Below are 22341 nucleotides of genomic sequence, written 5' to 3'. Positions count from 1 at the left end.
AGTCATAGCAATTCCGTACAATCGGGGGCTCTGCGTGGCAAACCCAACGACGTGTCCTGGGTTCCTACCTGGGACGTGGAAATGGCGAGGCGCCTGCTGGTAGGTGCAGGGGGGAGGCTTGCTGTCTGAGAGCACCGAGAGGCTGGGGGTGCTCCGACCACTTTCACTGCCTCCAGACGGAAGAGCAAAGACAGGCGGAAGGGAGGAAGGGGAAGGCAGAGGAAAGTAGGTCAAGTAGGAATGCTGGTTCCCAGGAAGCCCGTCTCCCCTGACTGGTGGAGCCCCACAGACGCTCTACCCAGGGAAGGGAGCGGCCCCCTGTCGACACTTCCAGACTGGACCCCAAGGCTTGTTAATCCAACCTCGAGTGGACCCTTTCAAATGGCCCAATTTGCAAGCACTAGTGGCTCCAAGAGCAAAGGTCCTGTGGTTGCCAGTTCACGGGAAGGTGGGCTGGGCTCTGGGCTGACCCCCACTCTCCTCGGGGTGCACAGCTGGTTTGCCGTTGAGCCCCGACCGGAGCTTGAATCCAGCAAATGGCAAATTCACCAAAAACGAAAGCTCCCCTCCCTCCGTATCCTTGCGTAAAAAAGATGCCACTTTCTTGAGGATCTGCAAATCAGTCATTCAGAATAGGTTTACAAAATCAGTCCCTAAGGGCCACTGACTAAAATTTTACCAGCTAGAGAATAAGAACAAGTTGGTATTCATTAGCTGCTAGGCTCCTAAATAGTAGCTTTCTACTTTTGGCAAATTCAATGAAAGGAATTCTCCGATTCTGGCTCCAATTTCTCATCCCATCTGGATTTGTAATTCCTGTTTCTGAACAAGGTTGGATTATCAAGTCACAAATTTAGTAGTCTCCCGGGTGACCTTCCCGCCCCATGCCCTACACATACCTATTTAAGGAACGACATGATAGACAGAATGCGATGGGCATCAAACACTTTGGATGGTGAGGTTTACGATTCATTTTAGCAAGACACTCCTGAGGCACGCCTCGTTTCCTCTCCCCTCAGCCTCAGGAAACCCTCTGCTACCTTGGATCATAGTCTGGCAAAGGGGGGGGGGGGGTCCTCCTGGCTTGGAAGGAGTCCCTGCGAGCTGCAGCTGTTCCAAGCGGCAGGGCCCTGAGCTGACCCAGCAAGGAAACAGCCCTCCCTTGGGTCTAGACATGTGCTCAGAGCGCACTCTTGCCTGCGTCGGGTGCACCGGGAACCCGGGAGGGCACGTAGGGGCAGAAAAGGGCACCCAGCCCGAGCAAGCCCCCATCCGCAGTCCAAATTGGGCTGAGACCACAAACGGGGCTGTTGACCACAGCTCAGAACATCCATCCTCCTGTGCTAGGGGCCAATTCCGCCCGTGAGTGCTGATGGAACTCCCAGCCCTGCATCGCCACGTGAACCCTGCCTTCCTCTGAGCCATGGCCTCCCTGCAGGGTCAACCCTTCCAGGGCCCCACACTGGTCCAGGCTCCTTCCTGCAGTTCCCTGAGGGGCAGGAGCCTTCAGGCCATGTCTGGGCCCCTGAAGGAAACCGTCCCCATGTGCACATGAAGGGAACCGCAGATCACGGATTGTTTCTGGCAATGGTGGCTTGCACGGTATCCACGCTCAAGGGTGGAGAAACACGGCAGAAGTTTAAACAATCTCCTTGCACAGTCTCTGAGACAGCCGAGGATGCCCACTCTGGGGGTCGGCGCAAAGCCGGGTGTGCCCCAGACACGGCCTGGTGAATCCAGGAGGCTTCGAATGGCTCACTTCCTTCTGCCTAGAAGTCACATGCCCTCATGCACCCAGCTCCCACCCACATGGCTGCAGACAATGGGATACATGGCAGGACTCCTGGCCTCCCAATCCCCAAGCCTAGAGTGCTGTGTCCTCCTACAGCCCAAGCATCAGTCTCTGTGTGGGGGAGTGCCCCCAGTGCAGGTCCTCATGGGGCCTGAGACCCAGGGGCAGCTGGGGACACAGACCCAGAAGCAGTGGCCCATGACACCCACCCATACCTGCCACCCAGGGGTACAGAGATCACCAAAGTCTGCCGGGCATGGTCCTAGGCTGAGACATCTCTCCCGGCATCCCTTCCTCCCAGCTTCCCTCCTCACCCCCACAAGAATCCCCTTTGCAATGCCCCCCACTTGTCACAACCCTTCTGGGGCCATGGCCCAGTGCAAAGCCTCCCTAGGAAATCCAGGCCTCTGCTGGCCACGTCCCCTGTCTGGACTCACTGGGTTACCTCATCGTAATAAAACACACAGCTAACATCAAGCCCCTGCCCCACAGTGCTTTGCCCACATCAGCTCCCAGAAGCTCACAGAAATGCCTACAGCATCCCCGCAGCACTCACGGCTCCCTAGGTCCCTTCTGAAGGAGGCACAGGGCTGGGGTGGGAGGGGGGTGCCCAGGGCCAGGTCCCCGGGTGGGCAGTTTCCTTCCTGGGCCTCAGCAGTAAAACCCCAAGCCACAGATGTGGCCACGGATGCAGGGAAACCCAAGGAGGGCCCAGCTGGACTTTAAAGAGAGGACTCTGCGGACCAGGCTCTCATGGCCTCTGGAGCAGCTCAGGTGGCTTCCACACAGTGGAAGCAAGTGGTCTACGCTGCAGGGGTTCCAGGCCGTTGGAGCAGCCACTGCTGCCTGTCTCTCCACGGGGTAACAGCTCACGTCACTGTGGGCGTTACTGCCTCGGTGTTGGCTGAAGGCCACCCTTCATTCAGCCTTCACGTCCCCTCCCTGTCCCAGGATCCTGTCCGGGACATCACATGACATGCGGCCGTCCCATCTCCCCAAGCTCCTCTGGGCCACAACAATTTCTCAGACATCCCTGATTTGCGATGATTTTCGTGAGGAGTCCTGGCAGGTGTTCCACGTGGCATCCCTCTGTGAGGACTGGTCTGGTTATTTCTCGTGATCAGTGGGGGATCGTGGGTTCTCAGGAGGAAGACCCCGGGGGCACAGTGCCCGCCCATCCCATCAGATCAAGGGCACCTGCCATCGACATGACTGGTCACTGCAATGGTGACCCTGACCCCCTGGCTGAGGTGGGCTTTGCCAGTCTTCCCAGCCCCGTCACCCTCCCAGCATTCCCAGGCCGTGCCCTTAGTGGGGAGGTCACCATGACCCGCACACGCCTGGGCACTTGGGGGGGGCCTTCCTTGAGAGTGGCACATCCCCATAAGTCACTGGGAGCTCTCTTGCTTGGGACATTTGTCCCTTCTCCTTCATTTATTCATTTGCTCACTTATCTATGTCAGCGTGGACTTGTGCGCCCTCATCTCGCTGGCTGGGTGACAGTCCAGTGTCCCATTACTCATTCTGCTCTTCAATCATCCCAGCTTTGCCTTGGGTCGGCTCCTGCCAAGTCCTCTCAAAGAGGCCAAAAGCAAAGCCAGCTCCGGTCCACATACAAGGGCATGTTAAGGATGATGAGTGAGCCCTGCGTGGGTTCTCACGTGTGCAGCGCCTCTCTGCGGGCTGTCTGAGCCTTGACCACAACCACCCAGTATAGTGCATGGCCCCGGGACTAGGGCCAGATAAAGAGCTGCCTCTGGGGCACCACGAGTGGGTGGGAAGCTGGCCCTGACCTGAGGCTCTGCCCCGGCAGCCCTATCCCTCTGGTCCTGTCGCCTCCCACCATGGCGGAGGGAGGTCGCTGGTCAGTAAGCGGCACCTGCCCAGCGAAGGGGTCCCGGCAACACCATCTCCCCTTGACCCTCCATACCTGCCTGCTCCTTAACAGGTGAGAGGCCAGGCTTAAACCTTACGCTGCCTCAGGAAACATCCTCAGGTCTGTAATTCATACTAAAGTGCAAATGACTGCCACCAACACAGAGGCTGCCTGTCTTGGTGGTGGGGGGGGGGCTTGGGCACTGAGACATGGTGGGAGGAAGGTGTGTCTGGGGTGGGGGTCCATTGAGGAGAGAGGAGGAAAGCAAGGGACCCCTGTCAGCAATTAGCTGGGTCAGGCAGGTGAGGGCTGGGGTGAGGGCAAGCCTCTCCTTGGGGAACCCTCCCCCCACAGCAGCATTCAGAGAATAATATCCACCTGGAGGAACTAAAGATGTGAAGGATGCCATCAGGAGAGGCCCAATGGCAACACGGCTCTCTCTCCCTGTGCTCCTCTCCAGCCCTCCCTCACAGGGTGAGGAAGGGGCGCTGCTCCCGCTGATGTGCCTGGAGCGGGCTGGCTGTAGGTTTGAGACACCATCCCAGGGCCTGCCTTTGGCTGAGGGCACATGCTGGCATTCCTCACCCTGGAGAACTTGAGGGTAGAGGGTCAGAAGGGAACAACGGAGGACAGGGTCGCAATGTCTGCTCTGGCTCCAGACCCAGCCTGGACTCGTCTCGGCCAGAACGGGTCCCCATGCAGTCCAGCCAGCTCATGTACTTGGGGTACTTCCTGTAAGTACCCCAAGGCTGGGCCTCACTTCTGGGCCACTCCTCTTCCAGATCCCCCAGTAGGACAGCCCCATCCAAAGCAGGGCCATGGCGGGTGGGTGTCCAGGGGCCCACGGACCAGTTAGTGAAGGGAGAAGAGGCATCTCCTTCGTGACCTGCCATGACCTGGCCATTAGCCAAATTCCCCCTGGTTTGCAGGGACTGTGCATTCTGTTCACAGGACACACACAGGCCATCCAGACACGCGTCTCAAGGCCCTGCTGGCTGTGTCCACTCACAGGATGCACCATGTCGGGCTTCGCTGCTTCTCGAGAGAGATGATATGTCCAGAAGACTCAGACTGTGAGCTGTCGGGTCCCAATGCTCGGGGGCTCAGCTCTCCGTAGACCGAGGGTGGGGGGGACATGCAAAGCAGGTGGCAGTGATGTACAGAAGGGAAGGCACAGGTGCCAAGAGCCCCATCTAAGACCGTCAGATGTGAGCACGAGCCAGCTGAACTCGGCTAGCCTCCCGGCCCCATCGGCAGGGATATGTCCCACTGGGAGGGACATGTCCCACTCAGCATCTGTACAGAATGGGTCTCAGCGGCTCTCTGGGGACATTAGTGAGATCATCACTGTGGCTTCCTCTAATGCCAGAGCATCTTTCTGTGGTATCTCATGCTGCCTAGCAACATGCCAGACACGTATTTCTTATTGTTCTGGAGGCTGCAAGTCTCAGACCAAAGTGGGGCAGGGCTTGGTTTCCATTGGGAGCACTGCTCCTGGCTGGTAGACGGCCACCCTGTCCTCGCATGACCGTGAGGCCCTTCCTCTGAGCACACGCAGAGGGCGAGAGCTCTTCCCGGGTCTGTTCTTCTTCTTGTAAGGCCACTGATCTTATGGGGTCAGGGCCTCACCTTAGTGACTTCATGTGGCCCTGATGGCCTCCGAGAGACCCCCCATCTCCAAATGTAACCCCAGTTAGGGCTTTAACGTACAGATTCTGGGGACACAAGCAGTCCGTAACATATGGGAAATGAGCATGGCCATTTTCTTGGTGTGATTGGCCTATGATGTCTGTGCAGGGATGTGGACGGCAGGTGGGTCCACGGCCTGGGAAGGGGCAGGAGCTGGAGCCTGTGCAGGGTGTGCCTCTGACCCCAGCCACCGTGAGCCCCGAGGCCACAGAGCAGTCACAGCCTGCTCTGTTTTAGCCCCTGATAATGGCTGCAAGCAGTCCCTGTGCCCCGAGGAGACAATGTGGGAAATCAGAGGGGGTCACGGGGGAAGGTTTCAGAAAAGAGGCCCCAGGCCAAGCACGGGGGAGATCCTAGCCTCCTGCCCCATGGCTTTCACTCAGCTCCTCACTACTCACTCCTTCCCACAGCAAGCTTCCTATGTCCTTGTCCCAGGAACACTGACACAGCGACAGAAACGGGGCTGGACCCACGAGACATACAGCAGGGAGCACGGGCAGAGACACAGGGCTCGGGGAAGCCATGCGGCGGACACAAGACAGCAAGACACAGATGCGTGGCTGGACGCCCTGCGCGTGCCCGCAGCCCGGGCACTGCACACCTTACCTCGGAAGTAGGGGATGTAATGATGTCTGAACACGGATGTAGGGCTTGGGTGTTGGGACAGGGACAGGCAGCTACTGGTACCAACACTCACAGTACCAGCTGCGGGCGACAGAGAGCAAGTCAGAGTCCACCCCAGGCCCACTGGCCGCACAGCCACCAAATATTCCTAGGCCCCACTCCACTAGGAACATTTGCGCTTCCTCTCCCGAGGAAGGGACACCTTTTTGAGGCAGCCAAGGGGGGCTCAGCAGATACGCTTTAGACCAGTCTGCTCTGGTTCTGAGCAAGGAAGCCCAGCCACCTGAGGGACAGGGTGGCAGCCCTGGCCCTGAGCCCCGGCCTGTCCCTCCACTTGGGGGCTCCTTGGCCTCTGAGACAGCTGACAGCAGCTGGCTAGAGCGGGGTGGGCGTGCACCTGACAGGCACCAGGCCTTGTCCTGCCGAGACCCACATCTCAGCTCCCTGGAGGCTGCACCTGGCCACGCATAGCCAACAAGCCCAGCTGAGCCAGGGGTCGGGGGTTGGGGTTTGGGGATGGGGGATCGGGAGTAGAGCCCTCGGAGAGGACGCCTGGGGAGGTGGGCCACCCTTCAGCCCTCACTCACCTGCTTGCCTGCTTGCTCGTCAGTCATTCATCCATTCGTTCACTCTCACACCTGCTCACTCATTCACTCACACACTCATTCACACACTCGCTCACCCACTCACTTGCTCACTTACACACTCCCTCACTTATTCACTCATTCACTCACTCACACACTTGCTCACTCCTTCACTCACACATTCATTCACTCGCTCACTCATTCACTCACTCACACACTCACTCACACACTCCCTGGCTTACTCACACACTTCGCACACCCCTGGCTCCCTCACACACACACTTGTATACCCCCTGGCTCACTCACATACTCACACACACTCACAACCCTGTGGTGACTAACTGGCTAGTTACTAACTAACTGGCTCACTCACACATACACACTCACACTAACATGCCTCCCGGCTCACACATTCACTGGCTCACTCACACACATTCACACACCCCTGACTCACACACCTGCACACACACTTGCACACCCCTGGCTCATATGCTTGCACACCCCCTGACTCACACACACACATTCACACACCCACACTTGCACACCCCTGGCTGACACGCACCCCTGCTCACACGCACACTTGCACATCCCCTGCCTCACACACTCACACACATGCTTGCACATGCCCTGGCTGACACACACGCCCTTCACACACTTGCACACACGCTTGCACACCCCCTGGCTCCCACACCCCCTGGCTCCCCACTCGCATACTGATCCGACCATTCTCCACTTATTGAGCAGGATGTTCCAAGAACATTGCAGGGAGTTGACAAAAATAACTTTGCAAATGAATGAGTTGATTTTTCCACAAAGGCTGTGAAAATTAGAGCTGTAGCCCGTGGATGTGGACATGGAGTCATGCAGCAGCTGGCCATGGAGGAAGCAGCTTGGAAAAATCCCTCACAAAGGCAGTGTGCACGTGGAGTGTCCCTGGGCCTTGGACACACTGAGGCCAATGGTGAGTTTTCAGAGCTAAGGGCGAGCGATACACAGCTGGGCACTAGGCAGGGGAGGCAGCAGACCAGAGAAGGAGAGCGCCCTGCCCTGGGTGTCCCCTTGCCAGGAGGGGGGCAGTGAGCCCTCACCCACATTCCCATGGGGACGGCTGCCGGTCTTCAGGGCCACCAACCCAGCCATAGGTGAAGGGTGTCAATAGATATTCTAACTGGTTTTGGCCATTGACACTGCCCACACAGTTCAACCCCCCCAGCCCCACGTGAGCTCGGCACTAATGGACCTCTGGTCGCCCATATTTATGCCCCTTTAGCTCCCTGGCATCCCTTGCTAGATTCTAAATGCTCAGTGCTGCCTGTGTGTTTCACCCAGGTAACCAGCTGCCTGCACAGCAGTCCTTCCTTCCCCTCCAAACACGGGGGGCCAACCTCCCCAGACACGTGACCTGGTCAGTTTCTCCCATCACCCGCTGGCCATCCCACACCCGGCCCATCATCTTTCCGGTTGTGTAAAGGAAGAGACAGAGTCAGAAGAGGGAAAGCAATAAGAAATACAGCTTGATCTGGGGGTCAAAGAAGCCACGGGGGCTGAGTACCTGGACGGCTGTAGTGCTGGGGGGACCGTGAGGTTGGGGTGTAGCGCCCGAGGCTGACGGACCCGGTGGAACTCGGGCTGGAGGTCCGGCACTGCTTGTAAGAGCGGTCATCCTGATCCCCCTGGGAGGAAAGGCAGCCTGGTGAGCAGCGGAGCTGTGGGCACTGCCCGCCCCCACGCATTCACCCTCCTCCTGGTGTTGGCCCTCTGGACTGGAGAGGCTGACTCAGCGTGGCCCCAGGATGACACCGTTTGCACCTGCCAGGGCACCCTGGGATGAGCCAGGTAGGGGCTGGCTCCTGTGCCAATACTCCCTGTGGCCTGAGCATGGCTCCAGAAGCCCCAGATCCCAGAGGGCAGAGTCTCCATCAGCCCTCCCTATGGCTGGGCTCCTAAAGAGGGTTCCCCCTACACCCCTCCTGCCCCATCCTTCTGGCCACCCAGGCTCCTTACAAGCAGGACCTTTTGAGATCCTCGAGAATCATGAGATTCTGCATTCTCCCCCCAACTCCTGCACAAGGGGGCTCCCAGATATGGGACGTAGAAGACACCCCTCCCAGGCTTGAAGGCCAGTTGAGTCAGATCCACAAGCACTGGCCCACGAGACTCCAGTCAAATGGGATGAACAATGGTTTGGAACAGTCAGAGCAGGCTGCAGGTGGCGTGAGATGGCATGACACCATGGTTCGGGGGAGGGCAGGCTGCTGGCCACAGCCCGGACCACTAGCCAGAGTCCTGGAATGGCCCAGCCCAGCAGCCTGCCGTGGGGTAAGCTGAGGCCAGCACGAGGGTAAGCCCAGGAGAGGGGAGAGTCTGGTCTGGAGCTCATGGCCCTCATGCTTTCTGAGCTGACTTTCTGCTTCCAAAAGCATGTCCTTCAGCAGAACTAGCTGAGCCCGCCTGGCCTGTCCCACCCATGGCAATGGGCGCTCTCTCCATGCTGACCAGCTGCCATCCCACAGGCATCCCATCTCCTTGCTTAGCCTGTCCATGGGGCTGGCCGGCCACATGTGGGTTTTGAAGCTCGGCATGGATGGCCACTTGTCCGGTATGGGTGGTGCATTCCTGGATCCGAGAGTTCGATGCCCATGCAGACTGGAGTCTGATTGGCACCTGTCCAGACCCCTGAGTGGCTCTGAGAAATAGGCAGACAGGGCTGTGGACCAGAAATGCTATTGGATAGAGAAATGTTCTTGGAATATTTGTCTGCGAGGACCCGGGAGCCCAGTATGTCCCGCCCAGAGGAGCGTGAGCGGGCCCAAGCTCACCCGGGCTCCTGGGCCTTTTATCTCCAGGAAGCCATGAGCCAGACCTCAGGGAGCCACATCCCAAGTGTCAGCCACTGCAGGACCGACAGTGCACCATGGAAGCATGCAGATGAGACATGATTATAAAAATAACCGACACCCAGGACGGCGTTTCAGGCTACTGAGGACCCTGGCCCCAGACCCCATGGTTGAGAGCCACAGAGGCCCTCTCAGCGTTGCCGTGGGTGGTTATGTTTATAACCCCGGTGGCAGTGCCATGAGCAAGAGGGGGCATTGTCCAGGGACAGGCAGTTACCTCCGTCAGCGTTGGCGAGAGTACCTGTGGGGACTGGGGACACAACATGCAGAATGGCCTGTTAGGTCGCTTATGGGGGTGGAGGGGTACACACACACACCCTCACACCCAGACCCTCCTCCAGACAGGAAATGAACCCCACCATAAGACATGATGCAGGATTCCAGAACCTTCTTTTAAGATAAATATGGTCAATGGCCCTCCAAAAAAGGGGTCCCCAGGACACTTGTTTGGGCCAAGCCTGGAGTGTCCCTTCACACTGGCCCGCCCTGATGCCTACTGCTCTCCCGTGAGGATGTATTTTCCAAAAGGAAAATCATCAGTTCAGGGCATGTGGTGACAACAACATCTGGGCCCAGCACCTTGGTTTTCTCCAGACAGGAGAGATGAGGGGCCCAGAAAAAGGAGGGGCTGTTAGGACCTCAGGGTTTAGGGTTTCTGCTCTCTGCAGAATGGAAAGGGAAAGTGTCCCCAATCTTCCCATTTCACAGAAGGGGAGACTGAGGCTCAGAGAGGTGAAGGCAGTTTCCCAAGCCTCCAGCCTGCTGTTCTTTTTCCCGCTGGACCCCTGCTCTGGTGGCCACCTGCCACCAGAAGGCCGCCATCCCAGAGAGACAGGGCCCTCCAGCCCTGAGGCCAGTGTCTGCTCAGCTCAGTGCCTGACCCTCCTTCTGGGGCTTTCCTGTCCCCACCCCATCATTTACCCACAGATGGGCCCCCTTAGAGATCTCCATTATGCCGGCTTCCCGCCAGGGTGTGGCAGGGCCTGGAGAGGGGAGAGGCCCAGGGCCCTGAGACAGGGGAGTGAGGGAACTCTGACACCCCCGGGGAATGGCAGAAGCTGGCCGGGAGGCCACAGTGACCAGGGCTGGGTAGCCCAGCCCAAGTCCCACCTCGCCTCGGTGAGATGCATAGCCCTAGGCCATGTCTGTCCCCTGAGCCTGTGCCCTCGTCTGCACTTGGGACACTCGCTCCTACAGTGTGGGGCCACGGGCCACGGATACACAGGAAAGCCCAGTGTCCATACAGTGAGTAGGCCAGCAGAGTAAGCAGTGACCTGGATGGTGGGGACACCGCTCAGCTACCACAGTGTGACCCACCAGCTCACAGCACCACAAGAGGGGTGTAACATTGGTGACCGTGGCTCAGACCTGGCATGTGCCCTGTGCTGTTGTGCTCTGCTTGTTTGTTTGTGGACGCTTCTGGGACCTGTGGGAGCAGGACTGAGGGTAGCAGCCACCTGCGCCCACGTGCACGTGTGGCCCTCCCCGGCCACAGGGCTCCATGGCACTCACAGCAGCCCTACAAACAGCTGGGGGCCCCATGAGCCAGTCTGCACAGGAAATCTCGGGCTCCAGCCGGGGAGGGTGGGGTGGCCCAGGGCCACCAAGGGGTTGGACGGGAACTTGAACCACAGCCTCTAGATTTGGCTCCCATGTCTTAGAGGAAGCACGAGGGGCAGCTAAGGAAATAGCCAGCAGGTGGTCTTTGGGGCAGAAAGGCCTGGATTGGTCTCGCGTGTGCCATTCATCATTTGGGGGAGCTTGGCCAAGTCACTGGACCTTTCTGATCCACTTCTAGTGCTGTCCACTGGAGCTTACCAGATACTGGAGAATAAAGCCCCACACACAGCTTGCATGCGTGGTAGGTGGGGGCAGGTTGGGATCCCTCCCTGTCCTGCCTCTGAATGGGGCTTGTTGCCCAGATCCTCAGGGTCCCGGGTGTCCCCTGCAGCAGAAGCCATCCAGGAGGGGTGCCTGCTAGCTACTGAGCAAACTAACTGGGATCCTCGTCACCCTCCTGCCCCACCCTTGTGCTGCACAGCCCAGAGCACCTGTGCCCGGCTCCCAACAAGTGGACAGCACACACGCTTGGGCCACCAGCTGGCAAATTGTTCTTCCCATCTAGCCCAGGCATCCACGGCCACACTCCAGTCTCAACATTACCAAAGAGCAGGGAAAACCAACAGTGGACTCCATGTGAGATGGAGAAAGGCCACGAGAACCAAGTCACCAGAGAAGGACGCGCCCGAGGGACTCTAGGGAGTCCATTGTGTGTGGTCCCCACAGGTCGTCAAATCAGCGCATGGGATTCACGAGGCGGGAGGCAGGCCAGCCACAGAGGGCGGCAGCTTTCCTTCACACCAGCGTGTCTCCTACTTCTTCCCCTGCCCAAGCAGACCCTCGGCCAGGGTTGGGGTGGAGCCCTTGGGGCCTCTCGATAGGGGATGGGCACAGGCCATTAGAGGGGACAGGAGGCCGAGGGTCAGAAGGGGATGAAGCAGACGCGACCCCTGCCGTGGGCTCGCCGCCTGCCATGGGGGCCGCACCTCGTGGCAGCTCTGCCTGCCTGTCGCTGAATGGCTGATGTATGGCGAGTAGGAGATCATGTCGGGGCGGTCGATGTTATAGATGGCCTTGCTTTTAGGAAGAGCAGCCAGGTCCCTGTAGTCAAGAATCTCATCGCCCAGCTTGGCCTGAGAAAGAGAGAGAGAGAGCGAAGACGCTGTGACTCACAGCCCAGAGAGGGCAGCAGGTGCTCCAGTGGCCGCTTGGACAGTGGGGCCCTGCCCAGGAGCCAGGCTCGGTGCAATGGGGGTGAAGGGACAAAGGCAGCGGTGAGGGGGTCCTCATGGTCCCGTGGGCCTGGGTCCTTCGACCCCACTTTGGAAGGTTACACGGTCCTAAGGAAGTTTATTCTCTGATCCTCTGCCTCTCACCCTCCAGAGTGGCACAAACAGTTGCATAGGACAGCCCCAGGGGCAGACAGGTAGAGCCGCTCGCCTGCCCAGCACAGAGCCCAGCAGACAGCGAGACTCAGCCATGGCCTAAACATACCTATGCACACCTGTGTATGCACACACCAATCTATACGCACATGCAAATCACACGCACACAGATGAGAATGCACACGTGTGCATATGGACATGCAAATTCTTGGATACATATGCATACATATACACCCACAAGAATAACATGCATGTGTGTGTGCAAACACACACCCATGTGTGAATATATGCAAACAGCATGTGAAAACATGCCTATAAACACATATGCACATATGCATGCACACCTAAAACACGTGTGTGCAAACAGGCATGTGCAGGCACTTAAAGTTTCAAGTACATGTATGTGTGCATGCAAACATGCACATTCATGCACGTGCACACACGATATATACGCACATAAGACAGGTGTGTGTGTGCATGCATTTAAATATACACCTAGTAGGTGTGTGTATGTGCATGTGCAAACACCATGTACACACTTATGCACACATATTGCACGTGCACACAGAGGACTGCCTACGGCAGAGGTGGTATATGCACTCACAGACCTCTACCCTCTCACTGCCACTGCCGAACACCAGCACACACGCTTACACAAGTCGTAAGTGCCCATACCCTCTCACACACTCACGTGTGCAGGCACAATGCACACTCCCACCACTGCACACCAGCACAGATGCTCACACACGCTCCTGTCCCCACATCAGTGCATATTCACACCCTCATGTCCACACACTTGCTCATACACACACACACAGTCCCACACTGGCACACATGCTCTCGGCCCCAACTCACACCTACACATGTACATGCACACACTCCCATGCGATAACACACATTTATACTCATGAACACACTCACCCGAACCGCTACATACTCACAAGCACAGGTATTCACACTCCCACAAGGTTGCACACACATGCGTGCACTCAGCAATTTCCACTTGAGCTATGGCAGCAGATTGACTGACACTTGTCAGGCTGGCTGGGCTAGGACCTCTGGTGGAGCTAGGACTGCACCTGGACTCCGGCAGGCGCTCATGGAGGGTGCACACAGAGCCACTGCATTTGCTCAGGGAACAGCCACCAGACCACTCACTCTCCTTTGACCTGGCCTTCTCCAGCATTGTCCCACTGCTCTGGGCTTCTGCTCCCACTCTGCTGCCCCTCCCTGCTCCAGGGGGCTGCCGGGGGCACATGGCAGGCTGAAACAGTTCCTGGAGCTGGGCAGGACCACACCCACACACCCCTCAGCTGTCACAACAGGACTATCATCTGTGTCAGTTCCCGTGTTCCTGTCGTGGGTGCCAATGTCCCCATCCACCCTGGAGCAGACACCTGTGGTCACCTCCTCCCCACCAGGACCCCCTATCAGGATTAAGGTCAGCTTGGCCTTACCAGATGTCGGCTGTCCCCACCAACTCGGCTCTACCTGAACCCTGAGGGAAACTTTTGCTCAACCCATGTCCTGCAGTGACCAGGGTCCAGGGCCAGCATGGGCCCACATTCTTCTCTGCGGTGGAACCAGCTGTCCATTTCCAGCCCAGGTGGCTCTGGTCCAGATCCTCAGCTGCTCACATCTAGACCCGGCCAGAGCCTCCAGGGCATTCTTCCCACATTTGTGCCAAACAAACATCATCAACAGAGGTTGCTAACATTGTGAGCTCCTCCCTGGGATGGTACTGGCCTGAGCCTTTTATTATCTACTCCCCAAATACTCATGAAGAGCCAGTGATGGGGGCAGCTACTTACCGTCCTTCACTGATGCAGAAAGCAGATCCAGAGAGGTTATGTAACTCACCCAGAGTCACACAGCCAGGGATGTGGGGTAGGAAGAGGCCTGGGTTCTTGGACTCCAGAGCTGTGCTCCCCACCATCCTCTCTGCCGGGCCCCAGCCTCTGGAGCCCCAGCTACGGCACATTGCCTGCCAGCTCAAATCTTCTGACAGCCTCTCCAAGTAGGTGACACAACCCCTCGCTACGGTCCCCAAATGCAAGGTTGATGTTCCCAGCCTGCTCCCCCCAAGGTCTCTCCTTCCTGTGCCCCCAGCAGGCCAGGGTTCAGTAGCCCCAGGCCACCTCCCCTAAGAAGCCTTCCGTGACCACCCAACTCCAAGGCTCTCATGAGCTGGTGGATGCTCTTGGGGTGAACGCTGCCATTTGTGGTGTAGGTTGAGAGATGGAATGTCAGATGTCTCAGACCTCTGACTCTTCTCCGTGGAGACCTGGGCAGGGCTCAGAAGACCGGAGTTCGAATCCTAAGCCTGTCGTTTGTAGCCAGGATGGACCCTGATCAGAATTTTTGAGTTGTCCCTCAAGGGCCCTTGTACACCTGCTTACCTGGGGGGCTCACTCCACCGCCCATGCTGCCTACCAAGATGAGCTTCTTATGGGGCCCAAGGGCTTGGCACCTGCTGCTCTCTCCCAGGCCTCTGTGCCTGCTCCCCCTCTGGTTCTTCCAGACTCAGTCCAGGTGGCTCTCTCTGAGGGACCTGCCCTGCCCCCTCCATTATTTGGGTTGAGTGTCTTGTCTCCTTCAAGTAAAAGTGCTGATGTTGGTTGACACATCAGGCTCCAACGAGGGACTGGTGGCTCCTGGGGATCGAAGACTTGATCTGATTCATTACGGGGCCCCTCTCCCTAGCTCTGTCCCTGGCATGGCAGGGTCCTTGGGGCATACTTGCCAAATTCAAGTAAAATCCTTGGGGCATTTGCCAAAATTAGGTGGATTCTCTGGGCCATTTTACAAGATGAGAATGCCACCTACATCTTGTCTATCCACTGGATTTCATGAACCTCAAATTAAAGCTGACGCTGGAATGGAGGGCCGGGCGAGGCCTGGACTCACAGGTCTATGTGCAGATGGACACCCTTCCCTGCCTTGGACCCCGCTGTGATCAGAGCATCTGCCCTCCCGTGGCTGTCAGCCCCACTCTGCACAGGTCAGCGAGGCCAGCCCCACCCTGGGTTAGCCCCTACTGATCCCCGAACAGCATGGATCAGGGAGGCAGCTGGAGGGCACCAATACTGCCTCCTCCCACCCTGGATAGGTGGCTCTGCTCCTGGGTCCTCAGCACCTGTCCTGCCTAGTACACACACAGATGCATTTCCTCCCACAGCTGGCCTCTGGGCGGTCGCCATGACAACGGGCCATGCTCTCTAATTGGCCGAAGGATGCGTATATGTTTCTGGGACTTCTCTTCACTTTTTTCTCTCCCATACTCCATCCAGCATCATAAATAATAATAACATATGGCTGTCCACGACCGTATAGTTACAACTGTCCCTAATAATACATTGTAACGTGATGATGCTGATTTTCTGCTTTCCTTTGTTACTGATTTACTGCTGCACTGAAGAAAGGTTACAACAAAATACACAGCATGACCTCATTTGGGTTAAAAAAGAATACAGCACAAAGGGACCTAAGGGGCGTGTCACATAATATTATCAGGGCTACCTTGGCCAGTTGGAGAGCACACGGTATCCATCTTCGGCACAGCTGGGCTGCTGGGCAGCTGGCATCCTTCCAAGCTGCAGCAGGGCTCAGGCTCCCCCCGCCCTCCGCCTCAGGGCCCAGCACTGAGCACGGTATCAGGCACACAGTAGGCCAAACACAGATCCCAGCAGAGAGACGAAAGTAAAAGCAGGGCACTGACACCTGGGTGGCTCAGACGGTTGAGCATCTGCCTTCAGCTCAGGTCATGATCCCAGGGGCCTGGAATCGAGTCCTACATTGGGCTCCTTGCTCAGCAGGAGTCTGCTTCTCCCTCTGCCTGCTGCTCCCCCAGCTTGTATGTGTTCTCTTTCTCTGACAAATAAATAAAATTCTTAAAAACAATGCAGAGCAGAGTCCCGAGACAGAGGAAGGGCTTGCTTCCCCAGACTCACAACTCCCCAGTGAAGGAGTTCCAGGGACGTGTGCCGACAGGGTGCCCACAACACCCTGATTTGGGGGCAAGGATGGCTGGATGCTCTGGCCTGTGACCGACCTGGTGCCCTGGAGGGCGGATGTGTCCAGGCTGTGTGCTGGCCATGGTGCTTGGAGCCCATGTGTTGGAACGGGACATGGGCGCTCTTGGGTGGGGGGTCCAAGGCTTGCAGCTGTGATGAAGATGAATTTCTGCCGGTCTCTGAGTGGCATCTGAGAAGTGGGTGCAGTGACCCGGGGAGGGAGGAGGAGGAGTGTGGCGTATATCCCGAGGTCCCATGTGTTCACAGCCTCTCTGTTGTGTTATGAGCATGTGTCATGCTCAGATTTGGGGGACTGGGTGAAGTTAACTTGCTCGAGGCCTGTTGAAAACTGGAATCCAGGGCACCCGTCTCAGCCGAACGGAAGTTTATCCAAGCTGAGACTGCCCGCCTCAGGCCAATGAGCACCAGTAACCCCCAGTGCAGACGGTCACGGGGCCTTTCAAGGAGCCGTGACCACAGGGCCCAGCATTGCTGCTCATCGCACTGTCCCGACTGTATCTCAGTCCTTGACAAATGACGGATTGTTTAAAAGAGGAGCTCACACCAAGAGAGCCGTTACCATGTGCTTGCAGCCATGGCAGCCACAGAAGCCGGGCACCCCCTGCCTTCGCTAAGCGTGTCACTGACCTTGTCTCACCGAAGTAACAGGAATCATAATTAAGATCTTTCGTGACATTGACGACATCATGGGCTGAATTACATCCTGCCAAACCCATATCTTGAAGCCCTAACCCCTGGGACCTCAGGTGGGACCGTGTTTGGAGATGGGGTCTTTACAGAGGTAAGTAAGATAAAAGGAGGTCATGAGGGTGGACCTCTATCCCATCTGACTGGTGACCTTAGAAGAAGAGATTAGGACACAGAAAGACACAGAGGGATGACCATGTGAGGGAGCAGAAGAAGACTAGAAGCCAAGGATGGTGGCCTCAGGACAGCCAGCTCTACCCCTACCTGAATCTCAGCCCCAGCCTCCTAGACAGGGAGAGAAATGCGTTTCTGAGGTTGGAGCCACCTGCTCTGTGGGATTTATTTGCTATGGTGGCTGAGCTACGAGCACAGATGTCATACTGATCATCGCAGTGAGCATTCCCGAAGTCCTACCTCTGGCCAGAGCTGCAACTCAGGGCTCCCCCCCCAGGCCCTAGTCAGCAGGAACTATGAGTCTCCTTTGGTACAGATGAGTCCTCAGAGGCTTAGAGAGGTTCACTCATCACCCAAGGGCACACAGCTGGTCTGATGAATTCACACCGCCTTTCTGAGCCTCTGAGGGCATGTTCACAAAGGGCCACACTGTGATTCATCCTTGGGGCTCGTAATAATCATGTTCCCCCAAGGACTAGAGTACTTGGGATTGTTACCCATCAGAACTCAGATCAGGAGTGACTCTGCATCCAAAGAGTACGAGATTCAGGGCTGAAAAGGTGTCAGGAAGAGCTGATCCAACCCCCACAGTGTCCCACCTGGCCAGGTGGGAAGGGGCTGGCAGGAGGGATGTGCCCCAAGTCACCTGCTGCTCCTTGCAGTAGCAGAGCAAGGCCTTGATGCCCAGCTGCTCCTCCCCCAGCCTGTACCAGGAGCCTCAGGGCTCTTCCTCCCAGCACAGTTTGGTGCTCACGGGTAAATTAGCAGAAGTACCGAACTCCCACTGCCTGTCCTGCCACCAGAGATAGCTGCTGTGAAAGACCTAGTGATCATTTTAATACTTTGTGTACACACCACCTGCACACATACCTACGTGCACATGTACACACCTGCACACACACCCACATGCACATGTACGCACCCATGCATACACCCACATGCACAAAACATACCCACGTGCACACGTGCACACGAGCACACACCCATGTGCACATACCCCACATGCACATGTACATACCTGCACACACCCACATACTCACACACCCATATATACACCCATGTGCACACACCCACATGTGCACACACACCTGCACACACCCATATGTATGCATACACACCGATGCACACACCAGCACACACACCCATATGCACACATACACACCGGCACACACACCTGCACACATCCATATGCACACATGCACACCCATACACACACCCATATGTACACGTACACTCCTACACACACACACCTGCATGCACATCCACATGCACACATACTCAACCACACAACCCATGTGCCACATACACACACCTACACACACCCATATGCACACATACACACCCACATACACACCTGCACGTACACCCATATGCACACACACACATCTCGTATGCACATGCACCTATATACACATATACCTCTCTTTGTTCACACATGTACACACATACACTCTTTAATGAAAATGGGATCACATAACATATATTATCAGTAACATGCTTCTTGTAGGAACACATTAGCAACATTTCCCAGGGCAAAAGATGCACATCTGTACAGCTATTGGCCACGACTGCCCAGTCCCATGTGAGCCTGAGTATTTCTTATTCAGGCAAGACTTAGCTGTGGGATGGGGACACAATATTGATTTGACACCCCCATGGACAGCAGCTGTGAGCATATCTGTTTGGGCACCGTTGCCCTGGAAATAGGCAGTCCCCAGGTGGCTTGGCAGTCCTTGCCAAAGGAACTGAGTCGACATCGTGAGGTCTACCCTGGTCTGTGCCCTGTGGCAGGGATGAGGGCACCAGGTCCACACCCTGATGCTCAAGGATGCCCAGCCCCCGATGGCTCCCCCAGCAATGACCCTGGCCCAGACCATTCCCCCACCAGCCTCCCCACTCTCCGACTCACATAGATCACACGGCTGGGAGACCCCGAAGTGCTGGAAGCAGGTACAGAGATGATGCTCTCAGAAGAGCTTCTGGTTTCCTGGAAAGGAGACAGGAGGAGATTGTAGCAGCACATGTCAGTGCCAGAAGCTTCCAGACGCAATCATCACAGGTCACGCTCCAACAGAAATGCCAGTTGTGAGAATTTTTTTTTTTTTTTTTAGGTTGAAAGAATTCTTAAAATAAACACTCAGGCTTGAATGAGCTGCTGGAAAGCTATAATCAGACAGACACAGCAGGTGATATGGGCTGCCAGCACCCCAGCGAGCTCTCTGCACGGTTGGAAACACTCCGATGATCACCCGGCTTGCATGCACAGAAATTATCTGTGTTTCAGGGGACAAGAGCAAGTGATGCATTTTCAACCGATTCTGCATGCTCCGGTAGCAAAGGCCATCACTTTTACGCACAATGTTACTGCTCAGAGGTGTTATTTTCCACCTAGATTATAGGGGTGGGTGGTCTTTGCTCATTCTACCAGCCTGGTCCTTTGCTGTCAGAATCTGTGGCCATGTCATCTGTGACCTGCTCCTCCAACGTCCACCCCATCCCTCTTCCCTCCCAGACCACATCTCCTGCTTCACCCAAAGGAACGGTTTCCCTGGCCCTTCCTCTGTCCCCTGCATCAGGGCTGCCCATCCCTGCAAAGACACTGTCCTTCTCCAGCTCCCAACCCACTCTCTACACCTGCATCTCTCCCCACTTGTAGGGTGTGACCTGGCAGCTGTCTGTCCCCCCAACCCCCGGCCCAGCCTCCACACCTGCCTGGACCACCCACCACCTGGCTTTCCCATGCCACCCCTGCCAAGAATGCAGACCTCCCTCCCTCCCCACCCCGCAGACAGCTCCCCCGGCTGCCTCCTTTCTTGCTGCCATCCTTCTTGGTGTCCCACGCCCCCTGCAGTGAAGCCAGCAGCCTGGGAAGGGCCCCGTTGTAGGCTGAATGATGTCTCCTGAAATTCCTATATTGAAACCTTCATCCCGAGCACCCCAGAATGTGACCCTGTTTGGAGAGATGTAATTAACGTCAGATAAGATCACAAGGGGAGGTTCTGATCCAATCCAATAGGGGTCCTTATAAGAAGGGGGGACCAGGACCCAGACGGGTTAACAGGGAAGACTGTGTGAAGACACAGGGAGAGGGCGGCTGTCTACACCCCATGAGGGGAGGCCTTGGAAGGAACCATTCCTGTCTGCACATTGAGCCAGGACCCCCAGCCTCCGGGACTGGGAGAGAATACATTTCTACTGGTTGAGTCACCAGTCTGCAGCAGTGGCCCCAGGACACTCTCACGGGCCATAGGGCCCTCCCCTTGCAGGTGGAGGACATCCAGCTCCTCCTTCTCTTGGCAGGACAGCAATAAGAACAGGACAACATCCTGTCATGCCTATAAGGCAGAGGGATGGCGGCCCAGGGAATCTGATTGCAATCCTGGTTATACATTTGGGGCAGAAAGAGAAGAGGGAGAGGGCGCAAGGCTGGGGGTCCCCATCTCACTCGCCCATGCAGCCATTCTGGTCTGTCTCCGTGACCCACATTCCTGGGGACGGCCAGCTTCTTCCAGGTCCAGGCGTGGGGCTGCCCCTTCCCTCAGGGCCTTCCCTGCCTGTCTGGGCCCCGGCTGTGCCCCAGCAATGGACGGGGCACTGACCCAGGGCTTCCAAGGGCCAGTGGGACTCAGCTCGACTCTACTGGGCAGTCTCGTGCCCTCGGCCTCCCCTGCGTCAGACACAGCCGCGTGCTGTCTGCAGAGAAGGTCCCAAGACAGCTAACGGGTATGTGTCTGTCCCTGGCCCTGTGTGCAGGTGGCCCATCATCCAGGCCCCAAATGAGGTCCATACACATTCTATACACTTGGAAAAACCCCTTTGAGTCTCTGCTTCCTTGTCTATAAAGGCAATTTCCCTGAGGATCCAACCAGAGACATGGCGTGCTGGGGGTCCAGTGCCGGCAAATCATCCTGGCTGTCATATCATTTCAGCCTGGGCTCAGGACACAAAGCCCCTTGCTTGTAAAGCAGAGGAACTTGGGGTGTTTTCAAGGAAGGGGTGCTGAAGCGGGGAGACCCAAGGATGACCCCGCGCCCGAGGAATGCCTCCTGGCCCTGGGGTGACACCACCACTGTGATCCCAGGCGCTTGGGCTGCTTCCATGGGCGCAGGGACTGGCAGTGTCCCTGTACCTGCAAGGAGTCCCCAGCAGGCAGCTCCTCTGAGCCGAGCCCTGGGAACCTCCTCCAGGGCCCAGAGACCCAGCTTTCTCTCACTCTCTATATGGACTCCAACACACCCCAAGGAGCCTCACTATTAATCAATACTTACTTGTGTTCTTGGGGGCTTGTTCACACCCATGGAGACAGATGGGGCCAGGCTGTTCACCCAGTCCCTTCCCCAGCACTAGGCCTGACCCCCAGCAGGCACCATCCTGTAACAGCGACTCGGGAGCCTGGTTCTCGCGGGGTCATGTACAAGTCATACTGACACGGTGCAAGGAGTGCAACACCCATTCATCTCCATGTAAAAGCCTAGGGCTGAGGCTCAGAGAGGGCTGGCGGGCAGCCCAGGGTCACACAGCCGGGTAGTGGCAGAGCTGGATTGTAGTTCTGAGGCTTATTCTACTGCCCCTGGCTACCGCAGAGAATTCCATGGCCCACGTTCGGCCAGCCTGCCCTTGCACTGGGGCCTTTCCAGCTGGTCCCACCACAGCAGGTAGCTCAGGGCTCTGTGTACAGAGCAGAGTCAGAGGCATTGCCTCTTGAACTCCAGCCAGGGTCCTCACAGCCCGTGGGATCAGCCAGGCCAGGCCAGCCCCGCCCCCCCCCAGCACCCCAGCTGGGGCAGAAGCCCACCTGACCCTCCCCAGGCCACCTTCACCTTAACTGTGCATGGAGTCCCTCTCCAGCTACCTGGCTGGGACATCCCTGCCTGTCACCCCCGGAGCGCCCTGCACCCTGGAGCCTGCCTGTCGCACTAGATGTCAGGAAGTCTGCTAGGGGCAGGGACCAGGCCATCTCATTCATCTCTGCATTCCAGCCACCAGCCAGTAGGTACTCAGTAGGAGCTCTGTGGCTAGCTGTGTCCGGAATGAGCACA

At 57.0% G+C, this 22341-nt stretch overlaps 1 protein-coding gene across 11 annotated transcripts in view; it reads right to left on the bottom strand.

Annotated features, from left to right (window-relative positions):
* The window catches only part of ABLIM2 (actin binding LIM protein family member 2), a 133841-nt gene that overhangs the window by 35820 nt on the left and 75680 nt on the right, over positions 1-22341 (bottom strand). For 2 of the 11 annotated variants that reach the window (XM_059380171.1, XM_059380193.1), the window contains exons 9-14: positions 19212-19289; positions 12009-12155; positions 9680-9712; positions 8118-8238; positions 5964-6062; positions 69-170 (exon numbers count right to left, since the gene is read on the bottom strand). In XM_059380171.1, the coding sequence (XP_059236154.1) occupies positions 69-170; positions 5964-6062; positions 8118-8238; positions 9680-9712; positions 12009-12155; positions 19212-19289 (580 nt within the window). The remainder of the gene's footprint in view (positions 1-68; positions 171-5963; positions 6063-8117; positions 8239-9679; positions 9713-12008; positions 12156-19211; positions 19290-22341) is intronic. The other 9 variants (XM_059380179.1, XM_059380212.1, XM_059380226.1 and 6 more) reach the window with 5 other exon arrangements.

Source organism: Mustela nigripes, chromosome 1, assembly GCF_022355385.1.
Source record: "Mustela nigripes isolate SB6536 chromosome 1, MUSNIG.SB6536, whole genome shotgun sequence".
Taxonomy (NCBI): domain Eukaryota; kingdom Metazoa; phylum Chordata; class Mammalia; order Carnivora; family Mustelidae; genus Mustela; species Mustela nigripes.
This window is presented reverse-complemented; position numbering and strand designations above follow the sequence as displayed.